The 25,120-nt window shown below is 36.2% G+C and overlaps 4 protein-coding genes across 5 annotated transcripts; 1 reads left to right on the forward strand and 3 right to left on the reverse strand.

The window, feature by feature from the left end:
* Window positions 1–2,419: 2,419 nt before the first annotated feature.
* Window positions 2,420–7,785, reverse strand: LOC149025828 (transcription factor PIF4-like). 2 transcript variants are annotated; one of them, XM_089146033.1, is made up of 9 exons: window positions 7,601–7,784; window positions 6,772–6,865; window positions 5,716–6,607; window positions 5,525–5,623; window positions 5,379–5,444; window positions 4,620–4,685; window positions 4,122–4,424; window positions 3,876–4,002; window positions 2,420–2,967 (listed from the first exon to the last, which is right to left on the reverse strand). In XM_089146033.1, the coding sequence occupies exons 2-9, from the start codon at window positions 6,840–6,842 to the stop codon at window positions 2,963–2,965; spliced, it is 1,629 nt and encodes a 542-aa protein (XP_089002159.1). In that variant the 5' UTR covers window positions 6,843–6,865; window positions 7,601–7,784; the 3' UTR covers window positions 2,420–2,962. The 2 variants fall into 2 exon arrangements, with proteins under 2 accessions (XP_089002159.1, XP_089002158.1); XM_089146032.1 differs by lacking the exon at window positions 2,420–2,967 and having other exon boundaries at window positions 2,985–4,002; window positions 7,601–7,785.
* A 5,937-nt stretch (window positions 7,786–13,722) lies between these two features.
* Window positions 13,723–15,059, reverse strand: LOC149025829 (extracellular ribonuclease LE-like). The gene is made up of 4 exons (XM_089146034.1): window positions 14,912–15,059; window positions 14,632–14,787; window positions 14,300–14,498; window positions 13,723–14,208 (listed from the first exon to the last, which is right to left on the reverse strand). Exons 1-4 carry the CDS (start codon window positions 15,008–15,010, stop codon window positions 13,985–13,987), a joined length of 678 nt encoding a protein of 225 aa, XP_089002160.1. The 5' UTR covers window positions 15,011–15,059; the 3' UTR covers window positions 13,723–13,984.
* Window positions 15,060–17,430: 2,371 nt separating this feature from the next.
* On the reverse strand, window positions 17,431–18,826 carry LOC149025830 (extracellular ribonuclease LE-like). The gene is made up of 4 exons (XM_089146035.1): window positions 18,671–18,826; window positions 18,384–18,539; window positions 18,061–18,259; window positions 17,431–17,969 (listed from the first exon to the last, which is right to left on the reverse strand). The coding sequence occupies exons 1-4, from the start codon at window positions 18,767–18,769 to the stop codon at window positions 17,746–17,748; spliced, it is 678 nt and encodes a 225-aa protein (XP_089002161.1). The 5' UTR covers window positions 18,770–18,826; the 3' UTR covers window positions 17,431–17,745.
* Window positions 18,827–23,278: 4,452 nt separating this feature from the next.
* LOC149025831 (extracellular ribonuclease LE-like) lies at window positions 23,279–24,791 on the forward strand. The gene is made up of 4 exons (XM_089143200.1): window positions 23,279–23,463; window positions 23,634–23,789; window positions 24,001–24,199; window positions 24,399–24,791. Exons 1-4 carry the CDS (start codon window positions 23,338–23,340, stop codon window positions 24,620–24,622), a joined length of 705 nt encoding a protein of 234 aa, XP_088999326.1. The 5' UTR covers window positions 23,279–23,337; the 3' UTR covers window positions 24,623–24,791.
* The last annotated feature ends 329 nt before the right edge of the window (window positions 24,792–25,120 follow it).

Genomic DNA, 25,120 nt, shown 5'->3' on the forward strand with positions numbered 1-25,120 from the left:
CTCCGAAGCAAGGTTTAACGAATCCCGCGAAACGATACGATACCGTCTGATGCCTACCTAACTACTCTGGAATCTGGATACAACCGAAACGATATGTAACCATACGTCTCTTTATTGAATTGCATAAAAAAAATAACGATACGATACCAATACTCGATACGAATGCTTAAATCTCTTGATGGATAGGCTCATAGGCTCAATTAGTTAACCTAAAGTGCAGTTGGGCCCTTAGGAGTCAGGATGATTGGATCTTGTCAAGCCCAACCCAATCTCATTTTGGGCCAGTCCTGCCCAATTGGACCATAATAATCCAAAATAAATAAAAGAGATCTTTTCGCGTGGGTCCCCTTAATGTAATATGTTAGGTTTGGGTGCCAACCAGACTAACACCATTAGTTGTCATTAAGTGTATTCAAAATTCAAATCTAGAGGACCAAAATACCCCTATGGTAAATTAAAATGTAGTTTAAAATAATATATATTGTGAATAATTAAAGGCATTTTAGTCATAACACATTGTATTAAATAAAACCTACGAAGTATTTTGGTCCCTCCAAATTTGAAATTTAAATATATTTAACGACACAGTGCTAGTCTGATTATGACCCACACATAATATACTGTACGAATGGGACCCACATGTAAAAATTCAAAATAAAATGATAATCCAACCCAATCTCATTTTGGGTTTTATCTTAGAGACTAATTTGTAAAAAATGTGCAACACACAAGAGACAATTTTCTTCTTTTTTTTTCTGCGGATTTTTTAATTCATGATTGTGTGTATTTAATCTTTCATTGTTTAGTGTACAGTTCAAGATGTTATAACCAACCAAATTTCTTACAATAATTTTTTAAGGTGATTTTTCAGGTTATTCCATTTACCAGATTAATAGACTATGAAATTTTCAAAACGTTAGTGGTCCACTTTTGGTTGCTTAAAATTGGCTTTTAAATACTTTTTAAGGTCTGTTCTTTTCAACTTTGACTTCATTAGAATGCCTTTAAGAGCAAAGAATATTAAAATATTTCAATCTCGATTTCATTACAGTTAAGACTAAAGGGTAATCTGTCGATTCGCCGCATTATCATTAATTAACTATATATATATTTTTAATAAATTTTCCATGTTTAGGGAGAAGGAAAAGCCCCCATTATTAAAAGTATATTATCCTTAAAAGTGACAAATAAATTAATTGTTTATTTCAAAACCAAAGAATTAAGAATGATAAATAAGGAAGGAATCAACACATAACCAAATTAGCAACATTGGAAATCAACTTGTGGATAGAGGAGACCTAGAAAGATCTGGCCATGAAACTGAAGACATATTTTTTGAGGTTGGACCCACTTGCACCACCATATATGAATGGCTCCCATTAACAATGTTATCAGTTTCTGTGATTGGTTCTTACTGTGGACCCCCAGAGACAAAATTATTGGCTCCCTTTGACTCACATAGTCACATAACATGCTCAGAACCAATAATTTAGATTCAGAGATCAAACACGTTCTATCCACAAATCGACAACTTTGGTGCTTTACTGTAAGTAAAACCAGGGAGAACATCCTCAGTTGGGTGTCATTTTCATACCATCATTCATAGAAGATGACCAAGGAATATTCGGATATATATACTTAAAATTTTTCTGGAGGCTGGAAGAAGGCATCAGTACCACTTGAATGAATTTAGAATTCCTTGGTTCTTGTTTGTTCCTGGCTAGCTGGAAAGATCACACCAGATATCATGGCCTCTTCAAGATTATGCTGTGGATATAGTAGAGATCATGTTGGTTTTTCAGGGAATAGAAATGTCTCAAATGGTACTGTTTGAGATATTTTAGGACCCCACAAAAGCATGAAGATTTATAAAGAAAATCTACAAGGAAACTGAAGTGATATATATTGGTTCTGGATCATGGCAATTGGATAAGCACACTGGGAACTGGAAAATAATGCCAAACATGAAGGGAGATGATGACTCAGAATTTTCAATCAATTAAAGTTTGTCCCTGTCCTTGTCTTTGCTTGAAGACTAGTAGGCTGAATCAGAATCAGAATCAGAATCAAAATATCAAAAGAATAATGAGTCCCCACAAGCCCTATCTGTTGCAGAGGTTCCATGTCCAGGAAGCTTGGTTTTTACTTTTTAGATATGCATCATCATATCCACAGATCAACAAGTAGCTGGCCACTTTCAATTTAGTTTTGTCAAGAGAACCCTGCCAACTAGGAAATAATCAAATAATATGTTTCCTAGATCAAGCTAGGAAAAACAGAAATTGTGGGCTCTAAGGATTAGTTGCAAACATGTGCAAAGAGGTTCCTGATCTGCAAGGCAGGTTATTACTTACATTCTTTGAAGTGGCTAAGAATCATCCTCATCTGTAATTTTGCAACTAATAAATTTCAATAGAGAGATGCTGAGAAGTGTGGACTACCCAGAAATCTTCCCCTGATCCCACCCCAAAAGTGGCATAAGAAAATCAAGAACAGTATAGAGAGAAAGAGGTTTGAGAGAAAGGACCAGATACTCATACATTAGAAACAGATACAAGTTTTGTACATTCCCCATATTGAGACTCTCATACAAAAGAATAATATGATTGTCTTTCCAAAACTTCAGTGGGGCTCGATACAATGAATCAGAGATCAATTTGGAACTGAATTTGAAAGCTCAAGGCTTGATCAAAATATTCTAAAGACTTCTCTGTCACCATTTAATTTATGATATGTACATATTGAAACCATTCAACACAATCACAATAATGTCTTGTCCATAGAAGTTCTACTGTCTGCACCACGACAAACGATTTAATTGCTCCAATGGTCCCTGGATACAGAAAGACCAAGAAGAGGCCTTGACTTCTTTAATGAATCATGCTGGCTGTGTAACTGTGTTATGTTCACTCACTTCACCATGGGGACCATCATCATCATAATATAAATGACTTGTCGGTGGCTAACCTGTTAATGTCAGAGAAGATGGTCATATGGAAACCTTATAGAGGTTTTGCTTTTGAATATTTCTTAGAATAATACCAAATACCAAGACATATTTCTGTGACATGAACTGGCAGAGGATGTTTGTTAAAAACACAGAAGAGAGTCAAGATAGCCTTATAGAGAAGACAATCATATGGAAACCTTATAGAGGTTTTGCTTTTGAATATTTCTCAAAATAAGACCAAATACCAAGACATATTTCTGTAACATGAATTGACAGAGGATGTTTGTTAAAAACACAGAAGAGAGCCACTATAGAACACCTTATAGAGGTTTGCATCTGACCATTTCCTAGAATGAGACCAATTAATAAGAAAATTTTAAAATCTGACAAGAAGAGAAAAATTAAGTAGTATATGCAATGGTTTCTTACATTTCCCAGGGGATCATGTTGGTTTTCACTCTTACATGGACAAGTTCCCTAGCAATGTGAATTGTAAAGGAAAAATGTGGCCAATAAAGCAAGGGATATTCATGACAATCCACACATACAGTGCTTCCAGCTATGAGATATATTCCTGACCATAATACCCACATCTCAGCTTCAGAAGTAAGGTATTGAGCACAAGCATTTCAGTTATCTTAAAGGTATAAGTCGTTGGATAGGCAAAAAAGTGAGGGGTGTTTGTATTTCCATTTGAATGCCCCAAAAATATTTCTTGCTCCCTGATAACAGCTTCAGAACTCAAGTCTTCAAAGAAAATCATCCACTTAAAAAAGTATATGGCTTTAACTCAAAGATAGGTATGATTTCTTCCAAACTGTTGCCATATCCATTACACACCTAAATCTGACGATTTAAATTCTCCTTTAGAATATTAGTTCCACAACTTTTAAAAGTACCATCTAAGAAAAGGAACTATTCTTACCCAGCTTTTGGCTTTGAGTATTGTTGATTGGAATTCCTCCACTGCAGGCTCCAACACTAGTGATGGGAGGAACGATTTTATGGCCTGGGGGCAGCACTTGAGAACCATATCCGAACATATTCAGTGGCTGTAAGACCAACAATGGAGATAATCTAGGAAGTTAGAATTTTGCATCTGTTTGAAAATTAACTGTACTCAACAGACCCAAACAAACATCTCAGAGAAAAAAATTATGAGGCTACAGACCTGAGGTGCAGATTGCATGTGCTGGTGGAAGCCCATGTAGCATGCATATGGATCAGGGAAATTAGAATTTTGCATCTGGTTTTGGAAATTAATTGGATTTAACATTTGGGGTTGGCACATCATTGACTGATTTGGAATGGGAGATGCAGATATTGCTTGATCAACCATTGGGACCCTTGGGAGTTGCATTGGACTTTGCATAGAGAGCAGGGAAGGTGGACCCATTCCCATACCCATTCGTGACATATAGTGTTGGACGCCAGGGAACATCATTGGTGTCATTCCACTCCCCATCCACATTATCTAGTAAAGAAAAACATGAAAAAGAACATTTAAATCAAAGCAAACGAGAATAGCTCTGGAAAAGGAATTTAGGTATTGATATCGTATTGTTCATATCAGCAGATCTATATCACTATCCACAGTGATCAATGCCGTTACTGAAACACCAATCTTTTGAACATTTTGACAAAGAAGATTAAGAAAGAATTCTATAACCTGAACTTGTAGCTGAAGTGACTTCAAGTACTCAATCGCCTCATCTAGCATGGATGCTTTGTCCGACTGTAGAATGAGTGTTAATTCAGCATCAAATTAATAAAAGAGGTTCAGAGGGTCAAAAAACAAAGGGACCATTTTCAGGCAGCTTCATAGGTGATGAAGGCACCCATTTGAAAAATAATAATAATAAAAATAAATAAATAAGAGGTCAGTTCTCCTAGGAGACAATCTTCAAAGCAAGCATGTGATCTCAATATTCAAAAGTTGTAACAAAAAATATAATTTAGTTTAAATTCCCCTTCAGATCTTTGATCACATCAGCAACTTTAAAATTGCAGAAATTATGCCATTCACTCCTGTCAAGGATGTGCCTGTGGGATGATTTGAACCTTGAGCAAAAACTTCATATTCAACACTAACTTGACAACTCTGATTAATAAAATATTAGCTATAATAACAGGGACTGAACCCCAGACACTGCTTCAGCGTTGTGCGGTTGTGCCAATGTTTCCAGGGCCAGGGGATGGTATTTGCCTCAGTTCTGAAGCCAACGCATAAGATCTGTAAAATCCATTGAAGGTTTGAAGGGTTTCAACCCAAAACGGAGAACACCAACATTTGAGATTGAGTTTCAGCTCAACCCACCTATTGAACCCTGATTCTTGCAAGCAGGCACAGTCCTTGCAACTGTGATTCTGTGAGAAATTACACCCACCCACCACTTAATAAAATAAAATAACTCGAGGAAAAGTTGACCTTGTTACAGTGGGGTATAAGCTCTTGTAGTGCCCTCATCTTCTCATTGATTCTGTCCCTCCTCCTCTGTGTATAAAAGAGATACCATAAGAATACATTCATAAAGTCAGCCAAAAGAAATTTACATGTTATTCATTTGGACGTACTCTCTCTGACAAGTTGTGGACCTCAGCAGCACGGCTCCTTCGAGAAGACCCAGTTTTTTGAACTGCCTTATTTGCCTCAGCTGATTCAAATTCTGCCTCCTGCATGATATAAATGATAACATTAGCTTGGAAATTCAACAAAATTAGGAGGCATATAAACCTGAGCCATATAACTGGAATGGGATTTTTACCTCGCTTAGGCACTCAGATTCATCAGCATCTCTGCTCTTTCTCTTGTTACTCAGAGTGCTACTGGACTGTTTGGCTGCTTTTCCAAAGCTGCTAGCAGATCCACCGGAAGATGAAGTAATAGTTGGCTCAAGGGAACCAGTTCGTGGTTTCTCAAACTTAGCAGAAACTCTTTTAGCATCCTCTTTGACTGCTCCAGGCAAATTTTCAGTCATGCCAACCCCTTTACTGGAAACTCTGCTCAATTTAGCCTCAGTTGCAATGTGGTTGCTGCCACAGTTGCTTGAAACAATGGTCATGGCAGAGGAATCTGCAACTTCACCCCTCATCGCATTCTCCTGTCCTTGATCTCCAAGTAATCCTTTTACCGATTCTGAAGCAGTTTTAATTGGCCTTGAAAAATGGGGAAAATTTACAACTCTTCCAATCTCATCCAAGTTAGGGTCTTGGTGGTTTGAAGCAGAGACTTGCAATTTTGGAGGAGGCATTGGATTTCCAGATAAACTAGGGTCATTTGATTGTTTGAAATTGGCTTGTTGTGATCTCACTACACTGTTATCCTCGGCCGCACCAAACTTAACATATTTGTCGGCTTCAAATTGCTTGAATGACTTATAAACCTCAGGAGAATTGGTAGTTGGAAACTCATCGAGAAAATCAGGAAAATCCTTTTCCAGACAATCTTCAAGTGGGTATTGGATCCACGATGCCATGACATCTTCTTGATTCAAATTACTTGGATTTCCAAAAGACCCATTTCCCTTGAGCATTGATTGATCGGTCCTCTGAACTTGTTTGGACTCATTAGCAACAGGACATGGTTTTCTGTTTGTTTGGCCTTGTAACACTATTTGTCCATTTCTCCATAGGAGCTCTACAAGCTCATGGTCAGCCCTGTATTTCAAGTCGAGCATCTATAAGTCAATACTGAATTTGACAAATAAGTATATCTTTCAATTTTGCCCTTTTTCGTTCTTATCAAATCATTTAACAGAAACTAGTGAGCAAGATGAAACAACAAAGACATATACATGCAAAGAGAGAAAGTTGTCACTCACCCTATGGATTTCTGCTGTCCCACAGTTAGGAGATCATCTTCCATATTCCAACTGGAGACACAGCGATTCATGGGCCGGCAGACAGTAAATTACTCTGGAAACAAGAAAAGATGAGGGAAAGGAAAATTAGCTCAAATAAAGCAAGGCCTCTCACACTACAGGAACGCAATCATGACCCAAAAGCATTGTAACAAACTTTAAAAAGCATAGTAAACGATCTCAGTACCAAAACCTACTTTATAATAGAAGATTGATGATCAAAAGCAATAAAAGACAACTCTACAGAATAATCAAAAACTGCCCTTTTCAAAATTCCCAATAAGGAATTTAAAGTTGCGCTGGGAGATAAAAAGCACTGGACAGAAAGCCAACATATCGGAACCATTTAGATAGAATGCCTCAGTCTTAGATTCTCCAACTCATGGCCAGAAAAATCAACCCAGAAAGGAAAAATTCAGACACAAATGCAAGTGCAAAATGGGAAACATAATTCCAAAAGTAAACATTAGAGGAAGAAAAAAAAATTGAAGTAAAACTAAATGGGGAAAAGGAAGCGGAAGAAAATAAAGAAAAATAGCAGAAGATTAGACGAGACATCTTGCAACTAAGTAACGAAAATGGCAAGCAAGAATTTTTAGCAGCAAAAAAGAAGCCCAAGAAATATTCCACTAAGGAGTGGAGATAAAGAAGAAATAATAGTTATTGCCAAAAAACACAAATTCCCGAATAGAAGAATCAGTCTAATTAAGAAGCAAGAGAAACCCATTTGCATTGTAAGAAAGCACTCTTTCTGAATTCTAACACTTGCCCAGAATTCAACCAATCTTACCAGTAAAGGAAATCAAGTCAACTTTCTGGGAGCTCGTCTACTCGGTATGCAGAGAATTTTTCATCCAGAGGTCTCTCACCCTACTGATCTCTCTTTCACAATACAAATAAAGAGACACGTCTCCCAACTGTGTTGTTAGTGTCTGAACCTTAAACTTCAGTAGCAGCTATTTTTTTAACTACAGTTAGAATGGAAAACGTCATCATAAATAAAGGCTGATGAAGAAGGGTTTTCATAACTAGACAGACAATCCTTTCCTTACTGTACGTGTCACCTCTCAAAGGGTCATCAAATCTGACGGTAGATCATTCGGTCAACTTTTGGATGCTGCTTTTTAAGACATCTTTATATGAAGCTCTGAAGCTTTAAATGGAAATTTTCATGGAGTATAATTAATATTTGAAGAAATTGATGTATGATTATAAGTTTATAACTCCAATGAATCATGCCAAAGCCAGTCAGGAATCTGTAGGGGACCTTCAGGCATAAATTCTGCACAGGTTCGTTGATGCTTCTGTGTTGGTTATAACTTATAAGCCACTTGTCGGGGGATCTTCTTGTGTGTTAGCTTTGAAAATCATGATCTTCCAGTGGTGGGTTTCGAATTTGTTCAATGTTTCAAAAGGAAAAAGTGAAGAAGCCTGAGTGCACAGTACACCAGAATAGAGAGATTTGAGTCTAAAAAGTTCACTTATCATATTTAGGATTAATTATCTCTTTAATTATTGTTTTTTATTTTTTCGAATATCTTTTATCATCATATAAAAGTCAATTTAACCTTTTCTTGGATTCTTTGTTGATATTTCTATTTTGAAACACATGTTTCTTATGTGTTTTCTTTATATTCTCATGTAAAAAAATGTTTTTGAATCATAAAAAGATAATTGACAAACTTTTTTCAAACCCTCTTTTCAAGAAAATTTCACCCAAATTAGCAATTTGGCAAGTTGGTCCACCTCGGAAATTAAAGACAAGCAATAAATATACTTGTCAAGTTGCCTGATGTAACATAAACATGTTGAGTCGAATTGGTAGATGAAGAATTTTGGCGAAACCTAACTAGCTTAGGCATAGGGTTCGCTTTCATGTTTATTTTTTATAATGTGTTGGATCAACATTAACTGGTGATTGACCTACTGGGTCACTCAATATAGCAACACTGGCAGGCAATCCATGTTCCATCAGCAGAAAATCATCTGTTCCCAATTGATTATGGACAAGGAATTGAGGCTCCACAAACCAAACTTGGCAGGATAAGAGGGGAAAAACAATAGAGAGAGAAAAAAAATATTTGAAGTTTTTTCTACAATGGAGGAACTCCATTAGGAAGAGCAAGTGGTCAGGTAATCCAAAATTGCTTCAGTTTTATCGTAGCAATGTGTAGTCTAAAGTTTAGATCAAGACTTGTGGTTGAGACGAAATCTCTAACAGTTGTTTTGCCCTGCTTTACACAAGTGAGTTCTTTTTTTTTAAGTTTAATTGTGAAGTAAGCAGTTGAGATTTTTTTCTAGACCACAAGTTTTGATCTGGACAATAGACTGCACAGTACTCCACATTTATTGTGCAATATCCAAGTAGTCCCCCAGGTCATTAGGTTGTTTCCATAAAATTGCACATTCCATTCTATGGATTACATGACAGTGGTAAAACTCCACATAAGTGGATGAAAAGTGCTTGAATATATGACTGTTATGTTCTTTTTAACGGTTTGGTGTGCGTTGATTGGCTAATTGAAAATTTTGAGGATTTATTTTTGATTTGAACTTGAAGAGGCTCCCTAAGAGGATCCCACCACCCAGGTCCTAGAGAGTGCTAAGGAACACCCCCACAAACGAGTCCGAATCACCTCACGTAGAGGGAACACAATGTGTTCCTCCGACACTTTATGACCACAAAAATGGTGGGACTTATAAGGGATACATTGTGGATCGCACCTCTAATATATTTTTATAATTTTTTTCCTGTGGGCCCCCTATTTTTGTGGGATAGAAAACGTTGGGAGAGTACATTCTGGAGAGATGATACAGACTCCCCCACAGCTGCGTATGCTAGACAGATGAGAGATCCTAATGATTAATTGGACAACACAGGCCCATCGCAGTTATGGATACCACCATGGGCTTCTAGGCCAAATTTGTAAAGCACATTCATCTGGATTGTGTTCCCATTTCTCACCATTGTAATGGGGACTTTCTTCATCATCTATAGATGTTTTTCTTTTTCATGCAATGCTGACATGGATGGTGGACTTAGAAGAGTTGAAGTAAAAAGCATTTTCTCTCATTGGGTTTCTGGGCAAAAACCTCTCTGGTATCTTGTTATATGAATTTTTTTCGGTCGCCTTTTCTTCTCTTTTTCTCTATGATTCATGTGAATCTGCTGATTAATTTTTTGTTGATTTTCTGTTGTTCAAAGTTTTGTTTTCACCGGACTTCCTTATCTAAATTCATTTTCTGATCTAACTTTCATAGAGGATCTTGTTTTCCCTATTTGGTTTGTTGGGTTGTTGTTCTTTTTGGCTGTTTTCTTTATTTCTTTATTTCTTTTTCATCTTTTCCCCTGCCAGCTTGATTCTATTTGATTGCCTTTCTAGTCCATTTGTCTCTTTATTATTAGTCCTTTAACAGCCTTTCTATTGATTTCCTGTTGGGAAGTTCTCGACGAGCTTTCTGTGATTCTGTAGCCGTAAAATTTGAGTTAGGAATCTAATCACAGATTACGAATAGGAAACTCTTCAATAATGAATGGGAATTAGATAGCCCAAGTTAAAATAATGAATGGTCAGTATCTACTCTAGTCTTCAAAAGTTATCTAATTTAAACTAAATTTAAATTTTATTTAAATCCACCCATTAAATTTGAATTTTATTTAAAATCTAATTTGTTAGATAGATAACTTTGGATTACTTAAATGTCACGTGGCACAATCCTATGAGGAAATTACAGGAAATTGTAGGGAAAGGAATTACAGAGGATGTGAACCCCTGGGTCCTCCTATATTTATGGTGGTAAAGCCGTCTGTGCTCCCCCGACTGGTAGCTGATCGGGACTCCACCTGTAACCATACACAAATGACTCCACTGCACAAAAGGACATTTCTGTTTTCTTTATTTATTGTCAGTGAAACTCCAAGATGCTCTCTTCGTCGCCTATTACTATTAAAAAAAAAAATAAAAAAAAAAAAGAAAGTTATTTAAACTAGACTTCTTCAGTTGACTCTGGAGTACTCATTACCCCAGTTAAAACCTAGCTGTCTCAATTTCATAGTCCATGCAAGATGCAGGAGAAGCAGAAGCAGAAGAAGATGGGCAGAGAAGGGTGTTTGGATGGGGAGCTGGTTACATCATTCTATTCTTCACCAGTTCCTCTTATCGGTCTCTACATCTCTGTTGGGACGTTGGTATGTTTTATCGCCATAACTTTTGATTTTGTGCATGGACGAATAATTCAAAAAAAGCCATTTATACCATGCAAGTTTTTCCCAATGAATACCTTCACCATGACAGTGCTTGCTGTAGCTACCAAGATCCCTCTTGATCTTACCACATCCATGCCTAGAGCAGAGGATCAGCTATCCAAGCTCACTTCCACTGCACTGATGTGCACATTTCTAGGCTTTTATACGCCCTCACTTGGGACCATGGGCACATCTGAGCGTTATGGCAACATGGCAGCAATGACTGTGACAGTGATTACCATGGTTGTTAATGTCTGCATACAAATGGGCACAGGTGTGATCTTTGCATTCATAACAGAGCATATCATCATCATGGTCTGTCTTTTGCTGTTATTTCTCCTAATGTGGTCATCAGCTATAGCATTTAGAGGCCAAAAAGAATTTCATATAAATTATAGATCTGAAATTTCCAAGGATGCAGAAGATGCAAAAAATGGCCTAGATGGCTTGAGGAAGCTACTAGTTCGAACCCATGTAGTGAGCTACACAGCCAACCCTCAGACACTGATATGTGAAACCACCCATCACCATGCTTTTGGCATCCTATGTACTCTTTCTTCTGCAGTTGTATTAGAAGCCATCTTGAGGTGGCTTGCTCTAAAAGATACGAGTCTACACTGCGGTGGTAGCAGCAGTGAATCTGACTACAAATGGTCAATTTCCATTGTGATTGTGGTTCAACTTCTAACCATTGCAGTGGGGACTACTGCCATCTTATCTAGATGGTTTTCTTTTCTCCATCACACTACCGCAGATTTTCTGTTTGAAAAGGGACGTTATTTTGATCCAAAGAGAGAATTGGAATATCTGACCTTCTCTTTTAGCTCCTACAGGAAAAAGATCCCCAGTTTTATTCTAGTTGCCAAAGACATGTTCATGTATAATGTGTTTATAAGGTTCCAAATCTTTTTGTATCAATTCAGCAGTTGCCTGGGGATCCTAGTTTATATTTTCAAGGCGATGATATTTTTTCTACCAAAAAAATGAAGATGATAGCCTCATCTGATCATGATTACAGAGAGCAGATAGAAAAAATGTTTGCAGAAATGTCCCTTGACTTGGAAGTAAAGTACGTAGAAGATTTTGCACTAACTTCGATGAGTGGTGACCCGTTCGATGGTTGGATATTACATATGGCCCTGAGTGACATGCGGAGACAAAGAAACTCATGTAAGGGTCCAACGAATCTCACCCAATTACTACCAGAACGTCTTGCTTTTGCTTCCAAATCCTTCATAAACAGTTTGGAAGACACAGGGAAGGCATCTTTGAACTTCTTTTCAGAGGGTTTAGCTGGGAAATTGAAAAAGGTCCATGAGTATAAAGTTTCTTGCGTATCAGTGTTGGTCATTTCGGGAATCATTGAAAAGTTGATGCCATCTTCTTCCCACAAGAGGAAATCTCTTGTGCAAAGCTTAAATGAGTTGTTCGAAATCATTTATTTTGTCGACCAGAATAATTCCAGTGCCAATGATGAAATAAGATTGATGTCGGCCGATGAGGTGTGGTTGCAATGGAAGAATCCTCGCCATTGGTTCCGAACTGAGATAATATCCCGTGCATTCAACAAGAAATCCGAGAAAACCAGTTGGGTGGTTTGGAAGAATCCCTGCAACTGGTTCCGAAGTAGGATCGTGTCATGTGCATTCGAGAAGAAATCCAAGCAATCCGAGTTAGAGCCAGATGAGGTCCGTAGGGTTCTTGAGGGCTATCTTGATGGTGAGACAGACGGTTACTTTAAAGATTTGATTTTTGATTTGTTTTTTGGTAAAAAAAAACGTAATGATTTGTTTTCTGGTAGAAAAAAAAGTAATGATTTGTTATCTAGAAAGCTCAAGGGAACAATTGCAATTGAATTTATGATCATTCATCAATTCATACAACAAAAGCTGAAAGATGAACCGGGCAAGGATGTTTTTGATTTGTTAGAAGAGTGTTACATGGAGATGCTCTGTTTTATCCTGTCCCGTCTCCCACAGTCCATACTGGAGGAAATCAGTAAAAATGATCCAATTGAAATGGGTGATGAGAGAATGAAAAAAGCTCTGGAGTTCTTCTGGAAACTCGAGGAATTGGAGAACAAAATCGAATGGTCCTTCCCAGTGAAATCCGCTGTATGAATCACAATTTCATAGCTTTTGATGCTCAATGTCTAGTATATTGCTGTGGTTTCCAAGTCTTAGGTTTTATTTATTTTTAGTAGACCAAGGAAATAAGGTTAAAGTCTATGTTTCTTAAGTTTAATTTGAGGGCTAATGAAAAAAGAGTCTTTGTTTTTATGTTTAAATGCCTAATAAGAAAAACTCAAGCTGTTGTTTAATTAGTATTTCACAGGAAAATGCATGTAGTTGATGGGCTTCAGATTTGAGAATTGTTGATCGGATAAGTTTTTCAGTCTGAAAAGGAGAGTTCAGACAATGACAGCAGGGAAACCAGTTGTGAGAAAATTGTATGAATTTCACAAATGAATTGAAGGTGTGAAAGGTTAATGGAAAACATTAATTTTTTTTATGTGTTTGTTTCTGGCACTCACAATGATAGCAACCTTTTATGTATGTTCAACTTCTAAGTTCTAACCATTGCTGTACGTGGGGACTATTGCCATCTTTTTTTCCCCACCACAGTATTCCAGAATTTCTGTTCAAAAACGGCCGTCACTTTGTCTACTGTTGAATACATCCCATCATTGTATTTTATGATTCTAAGCAAACGTTTCTAGCAATATGTTATTAATTTAATTTTACTTTTCAATCAGTACTCTCTGTTTAGTTTAATTTGGAGACCACATTAAGATGCTATTGCCTTAATCAGTAGTCCAATATTTTATTACAAGCTTCTTCAGCACCAAGACAGGGAGAATTATTGCAGAAGAACAGAGCCCATTGAATCACCAAACAGTGAAGAGAGAAATCCCCATCCATTTTAATGTTAGAAAGAAGGGAATTCAATGCTTGAACTGCAGGAGGTACTTGGAAATATTGGGCACTCAATGAAGTTGGCTCCAGAAGTGTCCACACATAAGTAAATCTGGTATAGCTGACTGTTGCCAGAGGCATCCGTGTTGCAATCTATTGCTGGAGTGTACCCAACTGCTCCTGCAATGGCTTGTGTGATACTGTCCACACTGTAATAACCACCATCAGGTTGGATTCCTGCACAATTACAGCAAATGCTTAATTAATTACTTTTGATGGAGAGGACTAGAAAGGATCCTTCATATTAAGTTAAAGGGTTGGTATTTACCTGCGTTTTTGAGGATTTGAAGGAGGTTAGCTTGGGCATTGAAGTTGAGAGCTGCTGCAAAGTAATCATGTTCATCGAGGACAGACTCCGAGCAGGTACCATGTTTATCCCATTCATGTGCCCAAAAACTGGTGTCGTCGCTGCTCGGACAGGACAGGGATGGCCAGCTTACTTGCATGCTGCTTACCAAGTCTGTGATCTAAACCATAACATACAAAGATATCAGAGATATCAATTAAGAATTGAGGACAATGAACAAAAGCTATTGCAAACATGACTTCACACTTGTGAACAAGAAAAGAATGGATTAGTATGGAGTAGTATGTTTGTACCAGTGATTCATCAAAAGGGTTGTTGGAATCACAGTTAGATGGATATGAGCCATCATTGTAATTAGGCCAAAGCCCATGGATGCTGAAGTTTGATGCAGGCTTTCCTGTTGTTGGGTAGCAACAACCAGAACTTGTATCACAGTAAGATCCCGGCCACTATATACAACAAGAATGGCAAACCAACAATTTGTTAATTAAGAGGCCTTCTATTTAATTATCCATTTGATAACATTAATGCTCCTACAGGAATTAATTGATGAGAGAATACACCAAAACTTACCTGTTGAACAAAGTAGAAGAAATCATAACTACTCTGTGCAACACAGACAACAACTAAGAGTTGCACCACAAGTATCTGAATAAGGACTTTGGACTTCATCCTTCTCTCTTGATCTAAAAGAAATAGCTAGCTAGATAGGTTCTATCGATTGATGATGACTGGGTACATTGCTGTTGTGCAGTGTAGACACATATTTATAGGCCAATGTAGAAAGTTTTGAATCAGTATATCCATAATAGTATATTCTTAAACATCACATTAATGTATTTGGTAATGCATGATTTACATGCAGTACATAATAATTGAATAATGTAGTGCAAGTCAACACTTCCTGCTTATCTAAATATATTGTAATTATAATTAATCATATTTTGACTATAGGAGATTGGTTTAATGGAAACTGTTCTACAAGTTCAAGGCATTTTATAACTTGCCACAGTCATATAACTAGCAAGAATATTGGACAATAAAAAGCATCTTAATGGTATAATTACTAAATAATTATAACAAGTATTAATTATGTATCAAAGCCAGTATAATGCATTCCCCAGTAATGTGTATTCTGAAGTCTTCCCTCTGATTATAAGAGAAATAGAAATGTTAAGAGTCCAAATCAAGCTTTCAACTGTTCATATTAAGATGCATTCAGTTGTCAAACTTTCAGCATATTCTTCTTTAAAAAAAAAAAATTTAGGGTTGTTTGTCAATTTTGGGTTCTGATTTGTTTTTAGTATTATGGTTATTATTTGGTGAGATGTGCTTCAGGGTTCACATTTACAAATCTTGTTTCATTGTTTTCATTTTTAGGGGGTGGTGTCAGAAATTTATTGAAACTTCACTAGCTAAAACAACTTACTGTTTCATTTAAGTTGTATTTAGTAGTTGTTGAACTATTCAGAATATTCTCTGGGGAAAAATAATTGTGTGGCTGTCCATCAATTTTTGCTTGAGAGAGATGTGTGAACATTTAGAAATCTTATTTCAAATGCCCATTTTTGACAATACTCTATGAACTGAATTGATCAAATCAAGCTAGCCTGGAGCACAAAATCAAAATTTGGGTTTTCATGAAGAAGCTTAAAATTATGTAATTATGGTTTTGCTTGAATTGAAATGAGAAACAATTCTGTTGTTCTCATTTTCAATACTTTGATAACCTAAAATGAAAGTTTAACTTGTTAAAATGCTAAATTAGAAGTCATTTTCCTCTGGAAATTTGATTTACTCCAACATTCTCATGTGCCTGTTTTTTTTATCATCAAAAAAAGTGTAGACATTTCTTTTCACTTCTTTTTATTATTATTATTATTTTAATAAAGATCCCCCGTTAAACATAAAAATCAGAAACAAAAATCTCTATCCTTATTAGATATTTACCTCTTTCAATGATCCAATTCATATAAAATCTTCTCTCAGACATCATATCAATCTCTTACAGATATTGAAGATTTCTCTATTCTAAAACACATAATTTCCAGCCTCTACATTATACATGTCTTGCACATAGTATATAATTTGCATCATCAATGTTAGACATGAATATATGCATGATGTTTCACATAAATGGGTTAAAAAGCCTAAAATTAAGAAATCTCAAATTTTCCATTATTTTAAAAAAAATAAAAAATTATGATACGATTTCTTTAGGGATGAGATCATTAAATGATAGAGACTCTTTTTGGGGAATAACAATCATAAGATTATCAAGAACGGATTTTTGTTAAAAACAAGTTTTTTTTTTTGGACAATAAAAAACAAGTTATATTATGTCTTAATTTAATAAGAGCTTTACATATTCCTTTTAGGCATAAAATAATGAGTTATACTAAAATTCTCAATTCATGCATCTCTGCAGGCCAGCAGCACCCAGGTCTCCGAGAGTGCTTGCTGGTTGATTGGAATTGGACGCATTTGAAGTCGAAGAGATTTTCTGTGAATTGGGTTCAAGTTCTCTGGTGTATCATTATACTAATCCTAATCTTATTAACATAACGAGAGCAAATTGTACGAGTTTCAGAAAGAAACGGGTTTGAATGTTGGAAATTGCTTCAGTGCTATGCAATTAATTCGTAGAAAGTTTCTTCCCATTGATTACGAACTGCGATAATCTCCTGTGCATTCAAGAAAAAGTCCGAGCAATCCGACTTAGAGCCAGATGAGGTTTTTGAGGGCGATCTTGATGCTGAGGCAGAAATTAAGTTTAATTTCTGATATTGAAGGATGTGAAGGTTGGATATCTAGAAAGCTCTCATGGGTACAATTGCAATTGAATTTATGATCATTCAGCTGCAATCTGAACCGGCTAAGGATGCATTTGGTTTGTTAGAAGAGTAATGTTTATAGAGATGCTCTGTTTTATACTCTCCCGTCTCCTACAGTCCATACTGGAGGAAATCAGTGGAGATGATCAAATTGGAATGTCTGAGAAGAGAATTAAAAAAAAAAAAAAAAGCTTGGAAGTTCTTCCGGAAACTTGACGAATTAGATAACAAAATCTAATGGTACTCGCCAGTAAATCCACTGCTGCTGAAGAAAATGTATAAAATCACAGTTTCAATGCTTTTGATGCTCAATATCTAGTTTATTGCTGTGGTTTCCTACTGTTGAATACATCCCATCATTCTATTTTATGATTCTAATCAAATCTTTCTAGCAATATGTTATTAATTGAATTTACTTTTTCAATCACTCTTTGTTTAGTTCTGGAGACCACATTAAGTTGCTATTGCCTTAAATCGGTCATCCAATACTTTATTACAAACTTTTTCGGCACCAAGACAGGGAGAAATGCAGAATACAAGAGTCGTCCTAAGAAATTCCCTTCCATTTTCATGTTAGAAAGAAGGGAATTCAATGCTTGAACTGCAGGAAGTAGTTGGAAATATTGGGCACTGAATGAAGTTGGCTCCAGTAGTGTCCACACATAAGTAAATCTGGTATAGCTGACTATTGCCTGAGGCATCTGTGTTGCAATCTATCACTGGAGTGTACCCTACTGCTCCTGCAATGGCTTGTGTGATACTGTCCACACTGTAAAACCCACCATTAGGTTGGATTCCTGCAAAATTACAGCAAATGCTCAATTAATAACTTTTGATGGAGAGGACTGGAAGGGATCCTTCATATTAAGTTAAAGGGTTGGTATTTACCTGCGTTTTCAAGGATTTGAAGGAGGTTAGCTTGGGCATTGAGGTTGAGAACTGCTGCGAAGTAAGCATGTTCATCGAGGACAGACTCTGAGCAGGTACCATGTTTATCCCATTCATGTGCCCAAAAACTAGTGTCGTCGCTGCTGGGACAGGCCAGTGATGGCCAGCTTACTTGCATGCTGCTCACCAAGTCTGGGATCTGGACCATAACATACAAAGATATCAGAGATATCAATTAAGAATTGAAGACAATGAACAAAAGCTACTGCAAAAATGACCTCACACTAGGGAAGAAAAGAATGGAGTAGTATGTATATATGTACCAGTGATTCATCAAAAGGGTTGTTGGAATCACAGTTAGATGGATAGGAGCCATCATTGTAATTAGGCCAAAGCCCATGGATGCTGAAGTTTGATGCAGGCTTTCCTGTTGTTGGGTAGCAACAACCATAACTTGTATCACAGTAAGACCCTGGCCACTATACACAACAAGAATGGCAAACCAACAATTTATTAATTAATTAGAGGCCTTCTATTTAATTATCCATTTGGTAACATTAATGCTCCTACAGGAATTAATTAGTTGATGAGAAAATACATCAAAACTAACCTGTTGAACAAAGTAGAAGAAATCATAACTACTCTGTGCAACACACACAGCAACTAAGAGTTGCACCACAAGAATCTGAATGAGGACTTTGGATTTCATCCTTGTCTCTCGATCTAAAGGAAATAGCTAGCTGGATAGTTTCTATCGATTGATGATGATGGCTGGGTACATTGTTATTGTGCAGTGTAGACACATATTTATAGGCCAATACAGAAAGGCTTGAAGGGTATATTCATATTAGTATATTCTTAAACATCAGATAATTGTAGTCAGTAATGCATGATTTACATATGTGATGCAAGTCAACACTTCCTATGCTCATCTAAATATTGTAATTATAATTAATTATAGTTTGATTATGGTAGATTGGTTTTCTAGAAACTGTTCTACAAGTTCAAGGCACTTATAACTCGTCACGTGTTGCATAACTAGTAAGATTTTTGAGACAGTACAAGGCATCAGAATATATGGTATAATTACTAAGAAGTATTATTTATATATTGAAGCCAGTATAATGCATTCCCCATGATGTGAACTGAAGTCTTCCCTTTGATAATAAGAATAATAGTAATGTTTAGTCCAAATCAAGTTTTCAACTGTTCATATTAAGAAGTATTCAGTTGTCAAGCTATTCGGCATATTCTTCTAAAAAATAATTCGAGGGGTTGTCCATCCATTCTGGGTTCTGATTTGTTCTTAGTGTTATGATTATTAATTTACAAATCTTGTTTCATTGTTTTCGTTTTTGGGGTGTACTAAGGTCAGAAATTTATTGAAACTTCATTAGCTAAAACTATTTCTTGTTCCATTTAAGATGTATTCAGCGGTTGTTGAACTGTTCAGAATATTCTGTGGGAGAAAACAATCTTAGGGCCCTCCATCAATTTTTGCTTCAGAGAAATGTGTGCACATTAAGAAAATCTGATTTCAAATGCCCATTTTTGACAACTCTCTATGAACTGGGTTGATCAATCAAGCTAGCCTGGAACATCAAAATCAAGTCGTAGTTTTTCTTGAAAAAGTTTCCAATTTTGTAATTATGCTTTTGCTTGAATTGATATGAGTAACATTTTTGTTGTTTTCTTTTTCAGTATTTGATAACTCAAAATTAAAGTTTTGTTTGTTAAATATTAAATTAGAAGTAGTTTTTTAAATCTGAAATTTGACTTTCTCCTACATTTTCATATACTTATCTCTTTCCTCTTCAAAAGAAGATTGAAGAGATTTCTTTTCTTATGGGGAAGGGAGAGAATTCTCTACACAAGCTTTCAATGAATGTTGCTTCTATGGGAAAAAAATCTCTCTCATTGTTGGATATTAATCTCTTTTAATGATCCAACAATGGATGTTTCTTATATGAGAAAAAAATCTCTCTCATTATTGGATATTAATCTCTTTCTTATAAGGCTTTAATACGCATAGAGCTAGCTCTACATATGTAAAATAATCTAATATATTATTAGGAGGAGAGAAGAAATATTATAAAGCTGTACATATATGGAATATTTATAATGGAAAGTTTCTATTTTCATTGCTTTCAATAAGCCTTAATCATATCAGTTAAAATTGTATATTCATATCATATTCTTACTGATACGATGTGATGTAGATCATATGTATAAACTATAAATAGGGGCATGTAAGTACTACATGCACCATCCATTGTTGATTTGATTCTCTCTTTAGCTGTCACTCATAATGGTGGAAATTTGCAGGTTTCCTGCTGTAAGAGCTGTTGTGGTCTTGCTTATTGGGTTGCTGCTGCTTGTACTGCAACTGCAAGGTTCTCATGGTGCTCGTGTTCTAATCAATTCTGGCTCTGGATATCGTATTCTTGAAGATATTGGGTATCCTGCTATAGGAGGAGGAGATGACCCCGGACAGGGTTCACCACCACCTGATCAGCAAGTCAATCCTCCCAACAGAGGTTGTGAGAAGGAAGAACGTTGCAAAAGAGTCCCTCCATCAAAAGAATAATATATGTAATCACTTCCTTTAATTTTATCATATGGTACTTCTCGAATAAGACAGGAAACATCGCAGAGATGTTGCACCATCAAAAGAATAATAAGTAATCACTTACTTTAATTTTATCATATGGTACTTCTTGAATTAGACAGGATATATATAACTCCATATATATAGCAATCTACAATATTTTAGGCTTTATTTATTATTATTATTATTTTTTTTTTTTTGGGCGTAAGATTTAGTGGGTTTATTCATTGTATCAAATTGAAATGATTCGGTGGAAAAATTCAAAATAATGCGGAATTCTCTCACTCAAAAGCCCGAAATTGTTTAACCATACCGCATCGTTCAAAACTCCATACGGTACGTACCAAGACAAAAAATTTTCCAGTACGGTGCTGGTTTCATGTACTCATACCGTCGGTATGTATCAAAACCATCCATAATTGGTATTGTACCAAATTGAGGGATATAAATATAATTTTACTATTAAAATACATTACTTTTACTTTATCTTTAATTAGATTTATTTGTTTTGTCTTTGTTAATTAGATTTACTTTCTTTTTCTCTGTCAATATCATATTATATCGATTGTTTTATTGCAATTTCATTAGGATCTTATGAACTAATAACAAAAGTGGCATGGATTCATTTGTACCAAAATTGTACATAACTAGATACATTGTTTAAACTAATTTTTCCGCATTGATTTAATACTGAAACCATACCGAACCGTTTTTGCAAATACTGAAACCCTACATTACCGTATAAATTTGGTACGGTACAGTTCTGGTTTTCGGCATTCAAAGTTGATACCATACCAAATCCGTACTGATTAACACCCTTACCTGCATGTCCTCCATGACAGTAATCAGTGTCATGAGAAGCACTGTATTTTGATAGACTTTGATGATATCCATATAACCAAATGAAATAAATAATTAACTACTGATGATATCCTTAAAAAAATCCACAAACTACCTATAAGCAGAAGAATGTGTCCTTAATTGGGACATGAAACTATCATTGCAATGCATCACTTGTACATACTTTAGATTTTTTAACAAGAGTTGGTTAGAAGTTGTAAGTATGGAATTTCCACAACTATAAATGTGATTGACAAGATACCAGCATGATGGAAGACACAAATTTGAACTTGTGAAAGTATTCCTAACATTAGAATCTGAATCAGCTAATATATATATATATATATATATATATATATATATATATAACTTGAGCTAGCTAGGTTTGAATCCTTTTTCAATGTTTCATACTTATTCTGCCCAACAGTCTAGTTCTTTTTTGAATTTTTACTTGAGTTCTGTCATAGAATTCACACTTGTGCTGCATACAAAAACAACAACAACAACAATGATAACCTTAACCGCTTCAACATTTATGGATTCACACTATCTCAAGGAATTTTCCAGTCTAATGGAATCATTGGTTGAGAAGAAGATCTTTAGAACTGCAAGGTCATTCATCATGATCATCTTTCATATCATATGATCCAAATGCGATCCTAACCTTGAGATTGACTTGGGCTTTGGATTCGGCATTTGGCTTGGGTGCTGCATAATTAACGTGTAGCACCTGCAGCCTATTGTGGGTCGAGATTTCAATTTCAATCGTAGGTATTGACCATTTAATGCACAATGTTGAAGCATTTCTATTTGCTGCCAACAAGAAGTGGGTTTGGGCTACAATTTGAATAGAAAATTTGATCTCATGGGTGGTGGCTGTGGGTTAGTTAAGAAATTAGAAGTGGGGCGATTAATAATATATCCAATGTGAAACCTCCCTCTTACATTTGGGGCTTACGAAGGTTATCTCTTGTACATGTAAAGAAATCACCGTCCACTAATTAACTAAAAGTCCAAAACCCATATGATGGTTTCACATGGAAATTAATGCAAAATCAAGATTCATCATTATTAATTACTAAGTTTTTTTTTTTTTCAAAGTCTGAAATTATTATTGAGTTCAAATTAATTAATGTTTTGCATTGCAATTATGAACGACTGTCGACATTCCATGGCTAATGCAAAGTACCACGACTCAGACACCACGCGAGTGAGTGAGCGAGTGATTCTCAAATCGGGACATCAGATCAGACCCGGGACCCGGCAGTGTCCGATTCTCTAACATTAAATAAACCTGCAGAGCAATGCGCATCCCTATTCTATTTAAGCAGATTGATTCTGATCAGACGGTGATTCTCTCTTTGTCTTGGCTTAATCCACGTGGCGAAACGTCAGCGTGGTTGTGTAACATAATAACTCTTTTAATCAGAAATAAAAAAAAAATTTTGAAACCTCCAGAAAAAGAAAAAGAAAAAGAAAGAGAAAGAGAAAGAGAAAAGGCCAAAAAGGAGGATTGTAACGACACGAAGCTGTGAAGGGTGAAGTGTGAATGCTGTGAGATTGTGTGAACAGAACAGAGAGAGAGAGAGACACTGAGACGTCTGAGACGTCGGCTTGTCAAGGAACCATAGCATGATTCTATGAATGGGAGTTTCTTCATTATTGGTCTTTCAATTATTGCATGCATTTATATATATATTTCCTCGAATATTCCAATCAAATCCTTCTTCCTAGCTTGGGCTTATAAATAAACACACTACTTACCTTAATTTCCAGTAACACCAAATCAAGCATCATCTTTAATTAACCCTTTCGTGAGAGATTGGGAGATGGGGAAAATGAACAAGGCCCCATCAGTTTCAGTTTCAGCAGCACTGCTTCACATTCTGGTGTTACATCTTCTGGTTGTTCTCTCCGCTTCACAGGATTTCGATTTCTTCTACTTTGTCCAACAGGTAATCTTATCAGGTCCCTTCTTCTTCTTCTCTTGTTGCATGCGTTGGTTAATTTCTTCTGAGAGTACTAGATCTCCATGCGATGCGATGCGAATTCCTTTGTTTCTGATGCATGAATCTCTTTGACACTTGGTTGGTTTTGGTGGTGTACATGTTTGAATTGAATTCAGTGGCCAGGGTCTTACTGTGATACAAAGCAGAGCTGCTGCTACCCAACAACGGGGAAGCCCGCATCAGATTTCGGCATTCATGGCCTCTGGCCCAATTACAATGACGGCTCTTACCCATCCAACTGTGACCCCGACACCTCCTTCGATTCATCCCTGGTACGTACTCTTTTTCTAAACCCTAGCTCTTTGCTTTTTCTTCTCTCTCTAGCTAGTCATCTAGTCATCTTCAATCCACTGCTAGCTTTACTCAAGACTAATTTATCCCAAAAGCTGTTTCCACTAATTAGTTTTAGTTTTTTGAGGTAATTAATGCACTGATGATGAAGGAAGAACTGGGTTTTGATATATGCTGCAATTAATTAAGCAGATCTCAGACCTAACCGGAAGCATGCAAAGTGAGTGGCCATCACTTGCCTGTCCCAGCAGCAACGGCTTGAAATTCTGGTCACACGAATGGGAGAAACACGGGACTTGCTCCGAATCTGTTCTTGATCAACACGGATACTTTCAAGCAGCTCTCAACCTTAAGAACAAACTGGATCTCCTCCAAATCCTCGAAAATGCTGGTACATAACATACATATATTCTCTCCTCTCCACTCCACTCCACTCAATCAAGGATTTCATTAAATCATCCAGAATTTACAATACTAGTCCCGGTCCGGTTCGGTTCACATGGTCCAGACCAGTCAATAATTGAGTTTTTTTTTTTTTTATATATTTATTTATTTCTATATATGTACCATTCATGCATGCATGCATGCAGGAATCCAACCGGATGGGGGATTTTACAGCTTGGACAGTATAAAAAAAGCCATAAAGGATGGAGCTGGATACACTGCCGGAATAGAATGCAACCAAGACGACTCCGGCAATACTCAGCTCTACCAGATTTACTTGTGTGTCGATACCTCCGGCTCCAACCTCATCGACTGTCCGGTATTGCCGACTAGCCGCTGCAACTCAAAGATCGAATTCCCTACATTCTGATACATCAACTCCACCATATATGATATATGCATGGCCGGCCACTGAATTGAAGCATATATGCATGTTGATCACCCCTAGCTATTCCTGTATTCCTGTTTTAGTAATTCACTCTCTTTGCTTAATTATATCAATAAGAATACTACGTGATTTTCTTGATGTGATTAAGATTTGGAATAGAGTTAATTTCAAGCAATGAAGTTATAAATTTTCCATTATATATCTTCGTTTAAATGATATGTAGAGTTCTAAATGATATTGAGTCAATCCTCTATCAATATGGAAAAAAAAAAAAACTCAAATTCAAATAGTTTGATTATTGACATGTTTACAATCTCAAACAAGACTTATATTGTTAATTAATGATGTTAAGTTCTATTTTATCTAATTTACTTAAAAAAAGTTCAAGATGCTGCCTCTTGAATGTTTTTTATTCAGAGGCCGGATATCCTCAAAGTGGATCAGGAATTGTGTTAACTATGTTGATTCTAATTCCTTCTC

Source organism: Hakea prostrata, chromosome 2, assembly GCF_041222555.1.
Source record: "Hakea prostrata isolate BN-2017 chromosome 2, UWA_Hpros_2, whole genome shotgun sequence".
Lineage (NCBI taxonomy): Eukaryota > Viridiplantae > Streptophyta > Magnoliopsida > Proteales > Proteaceae > Hakea > Hakea prostrata.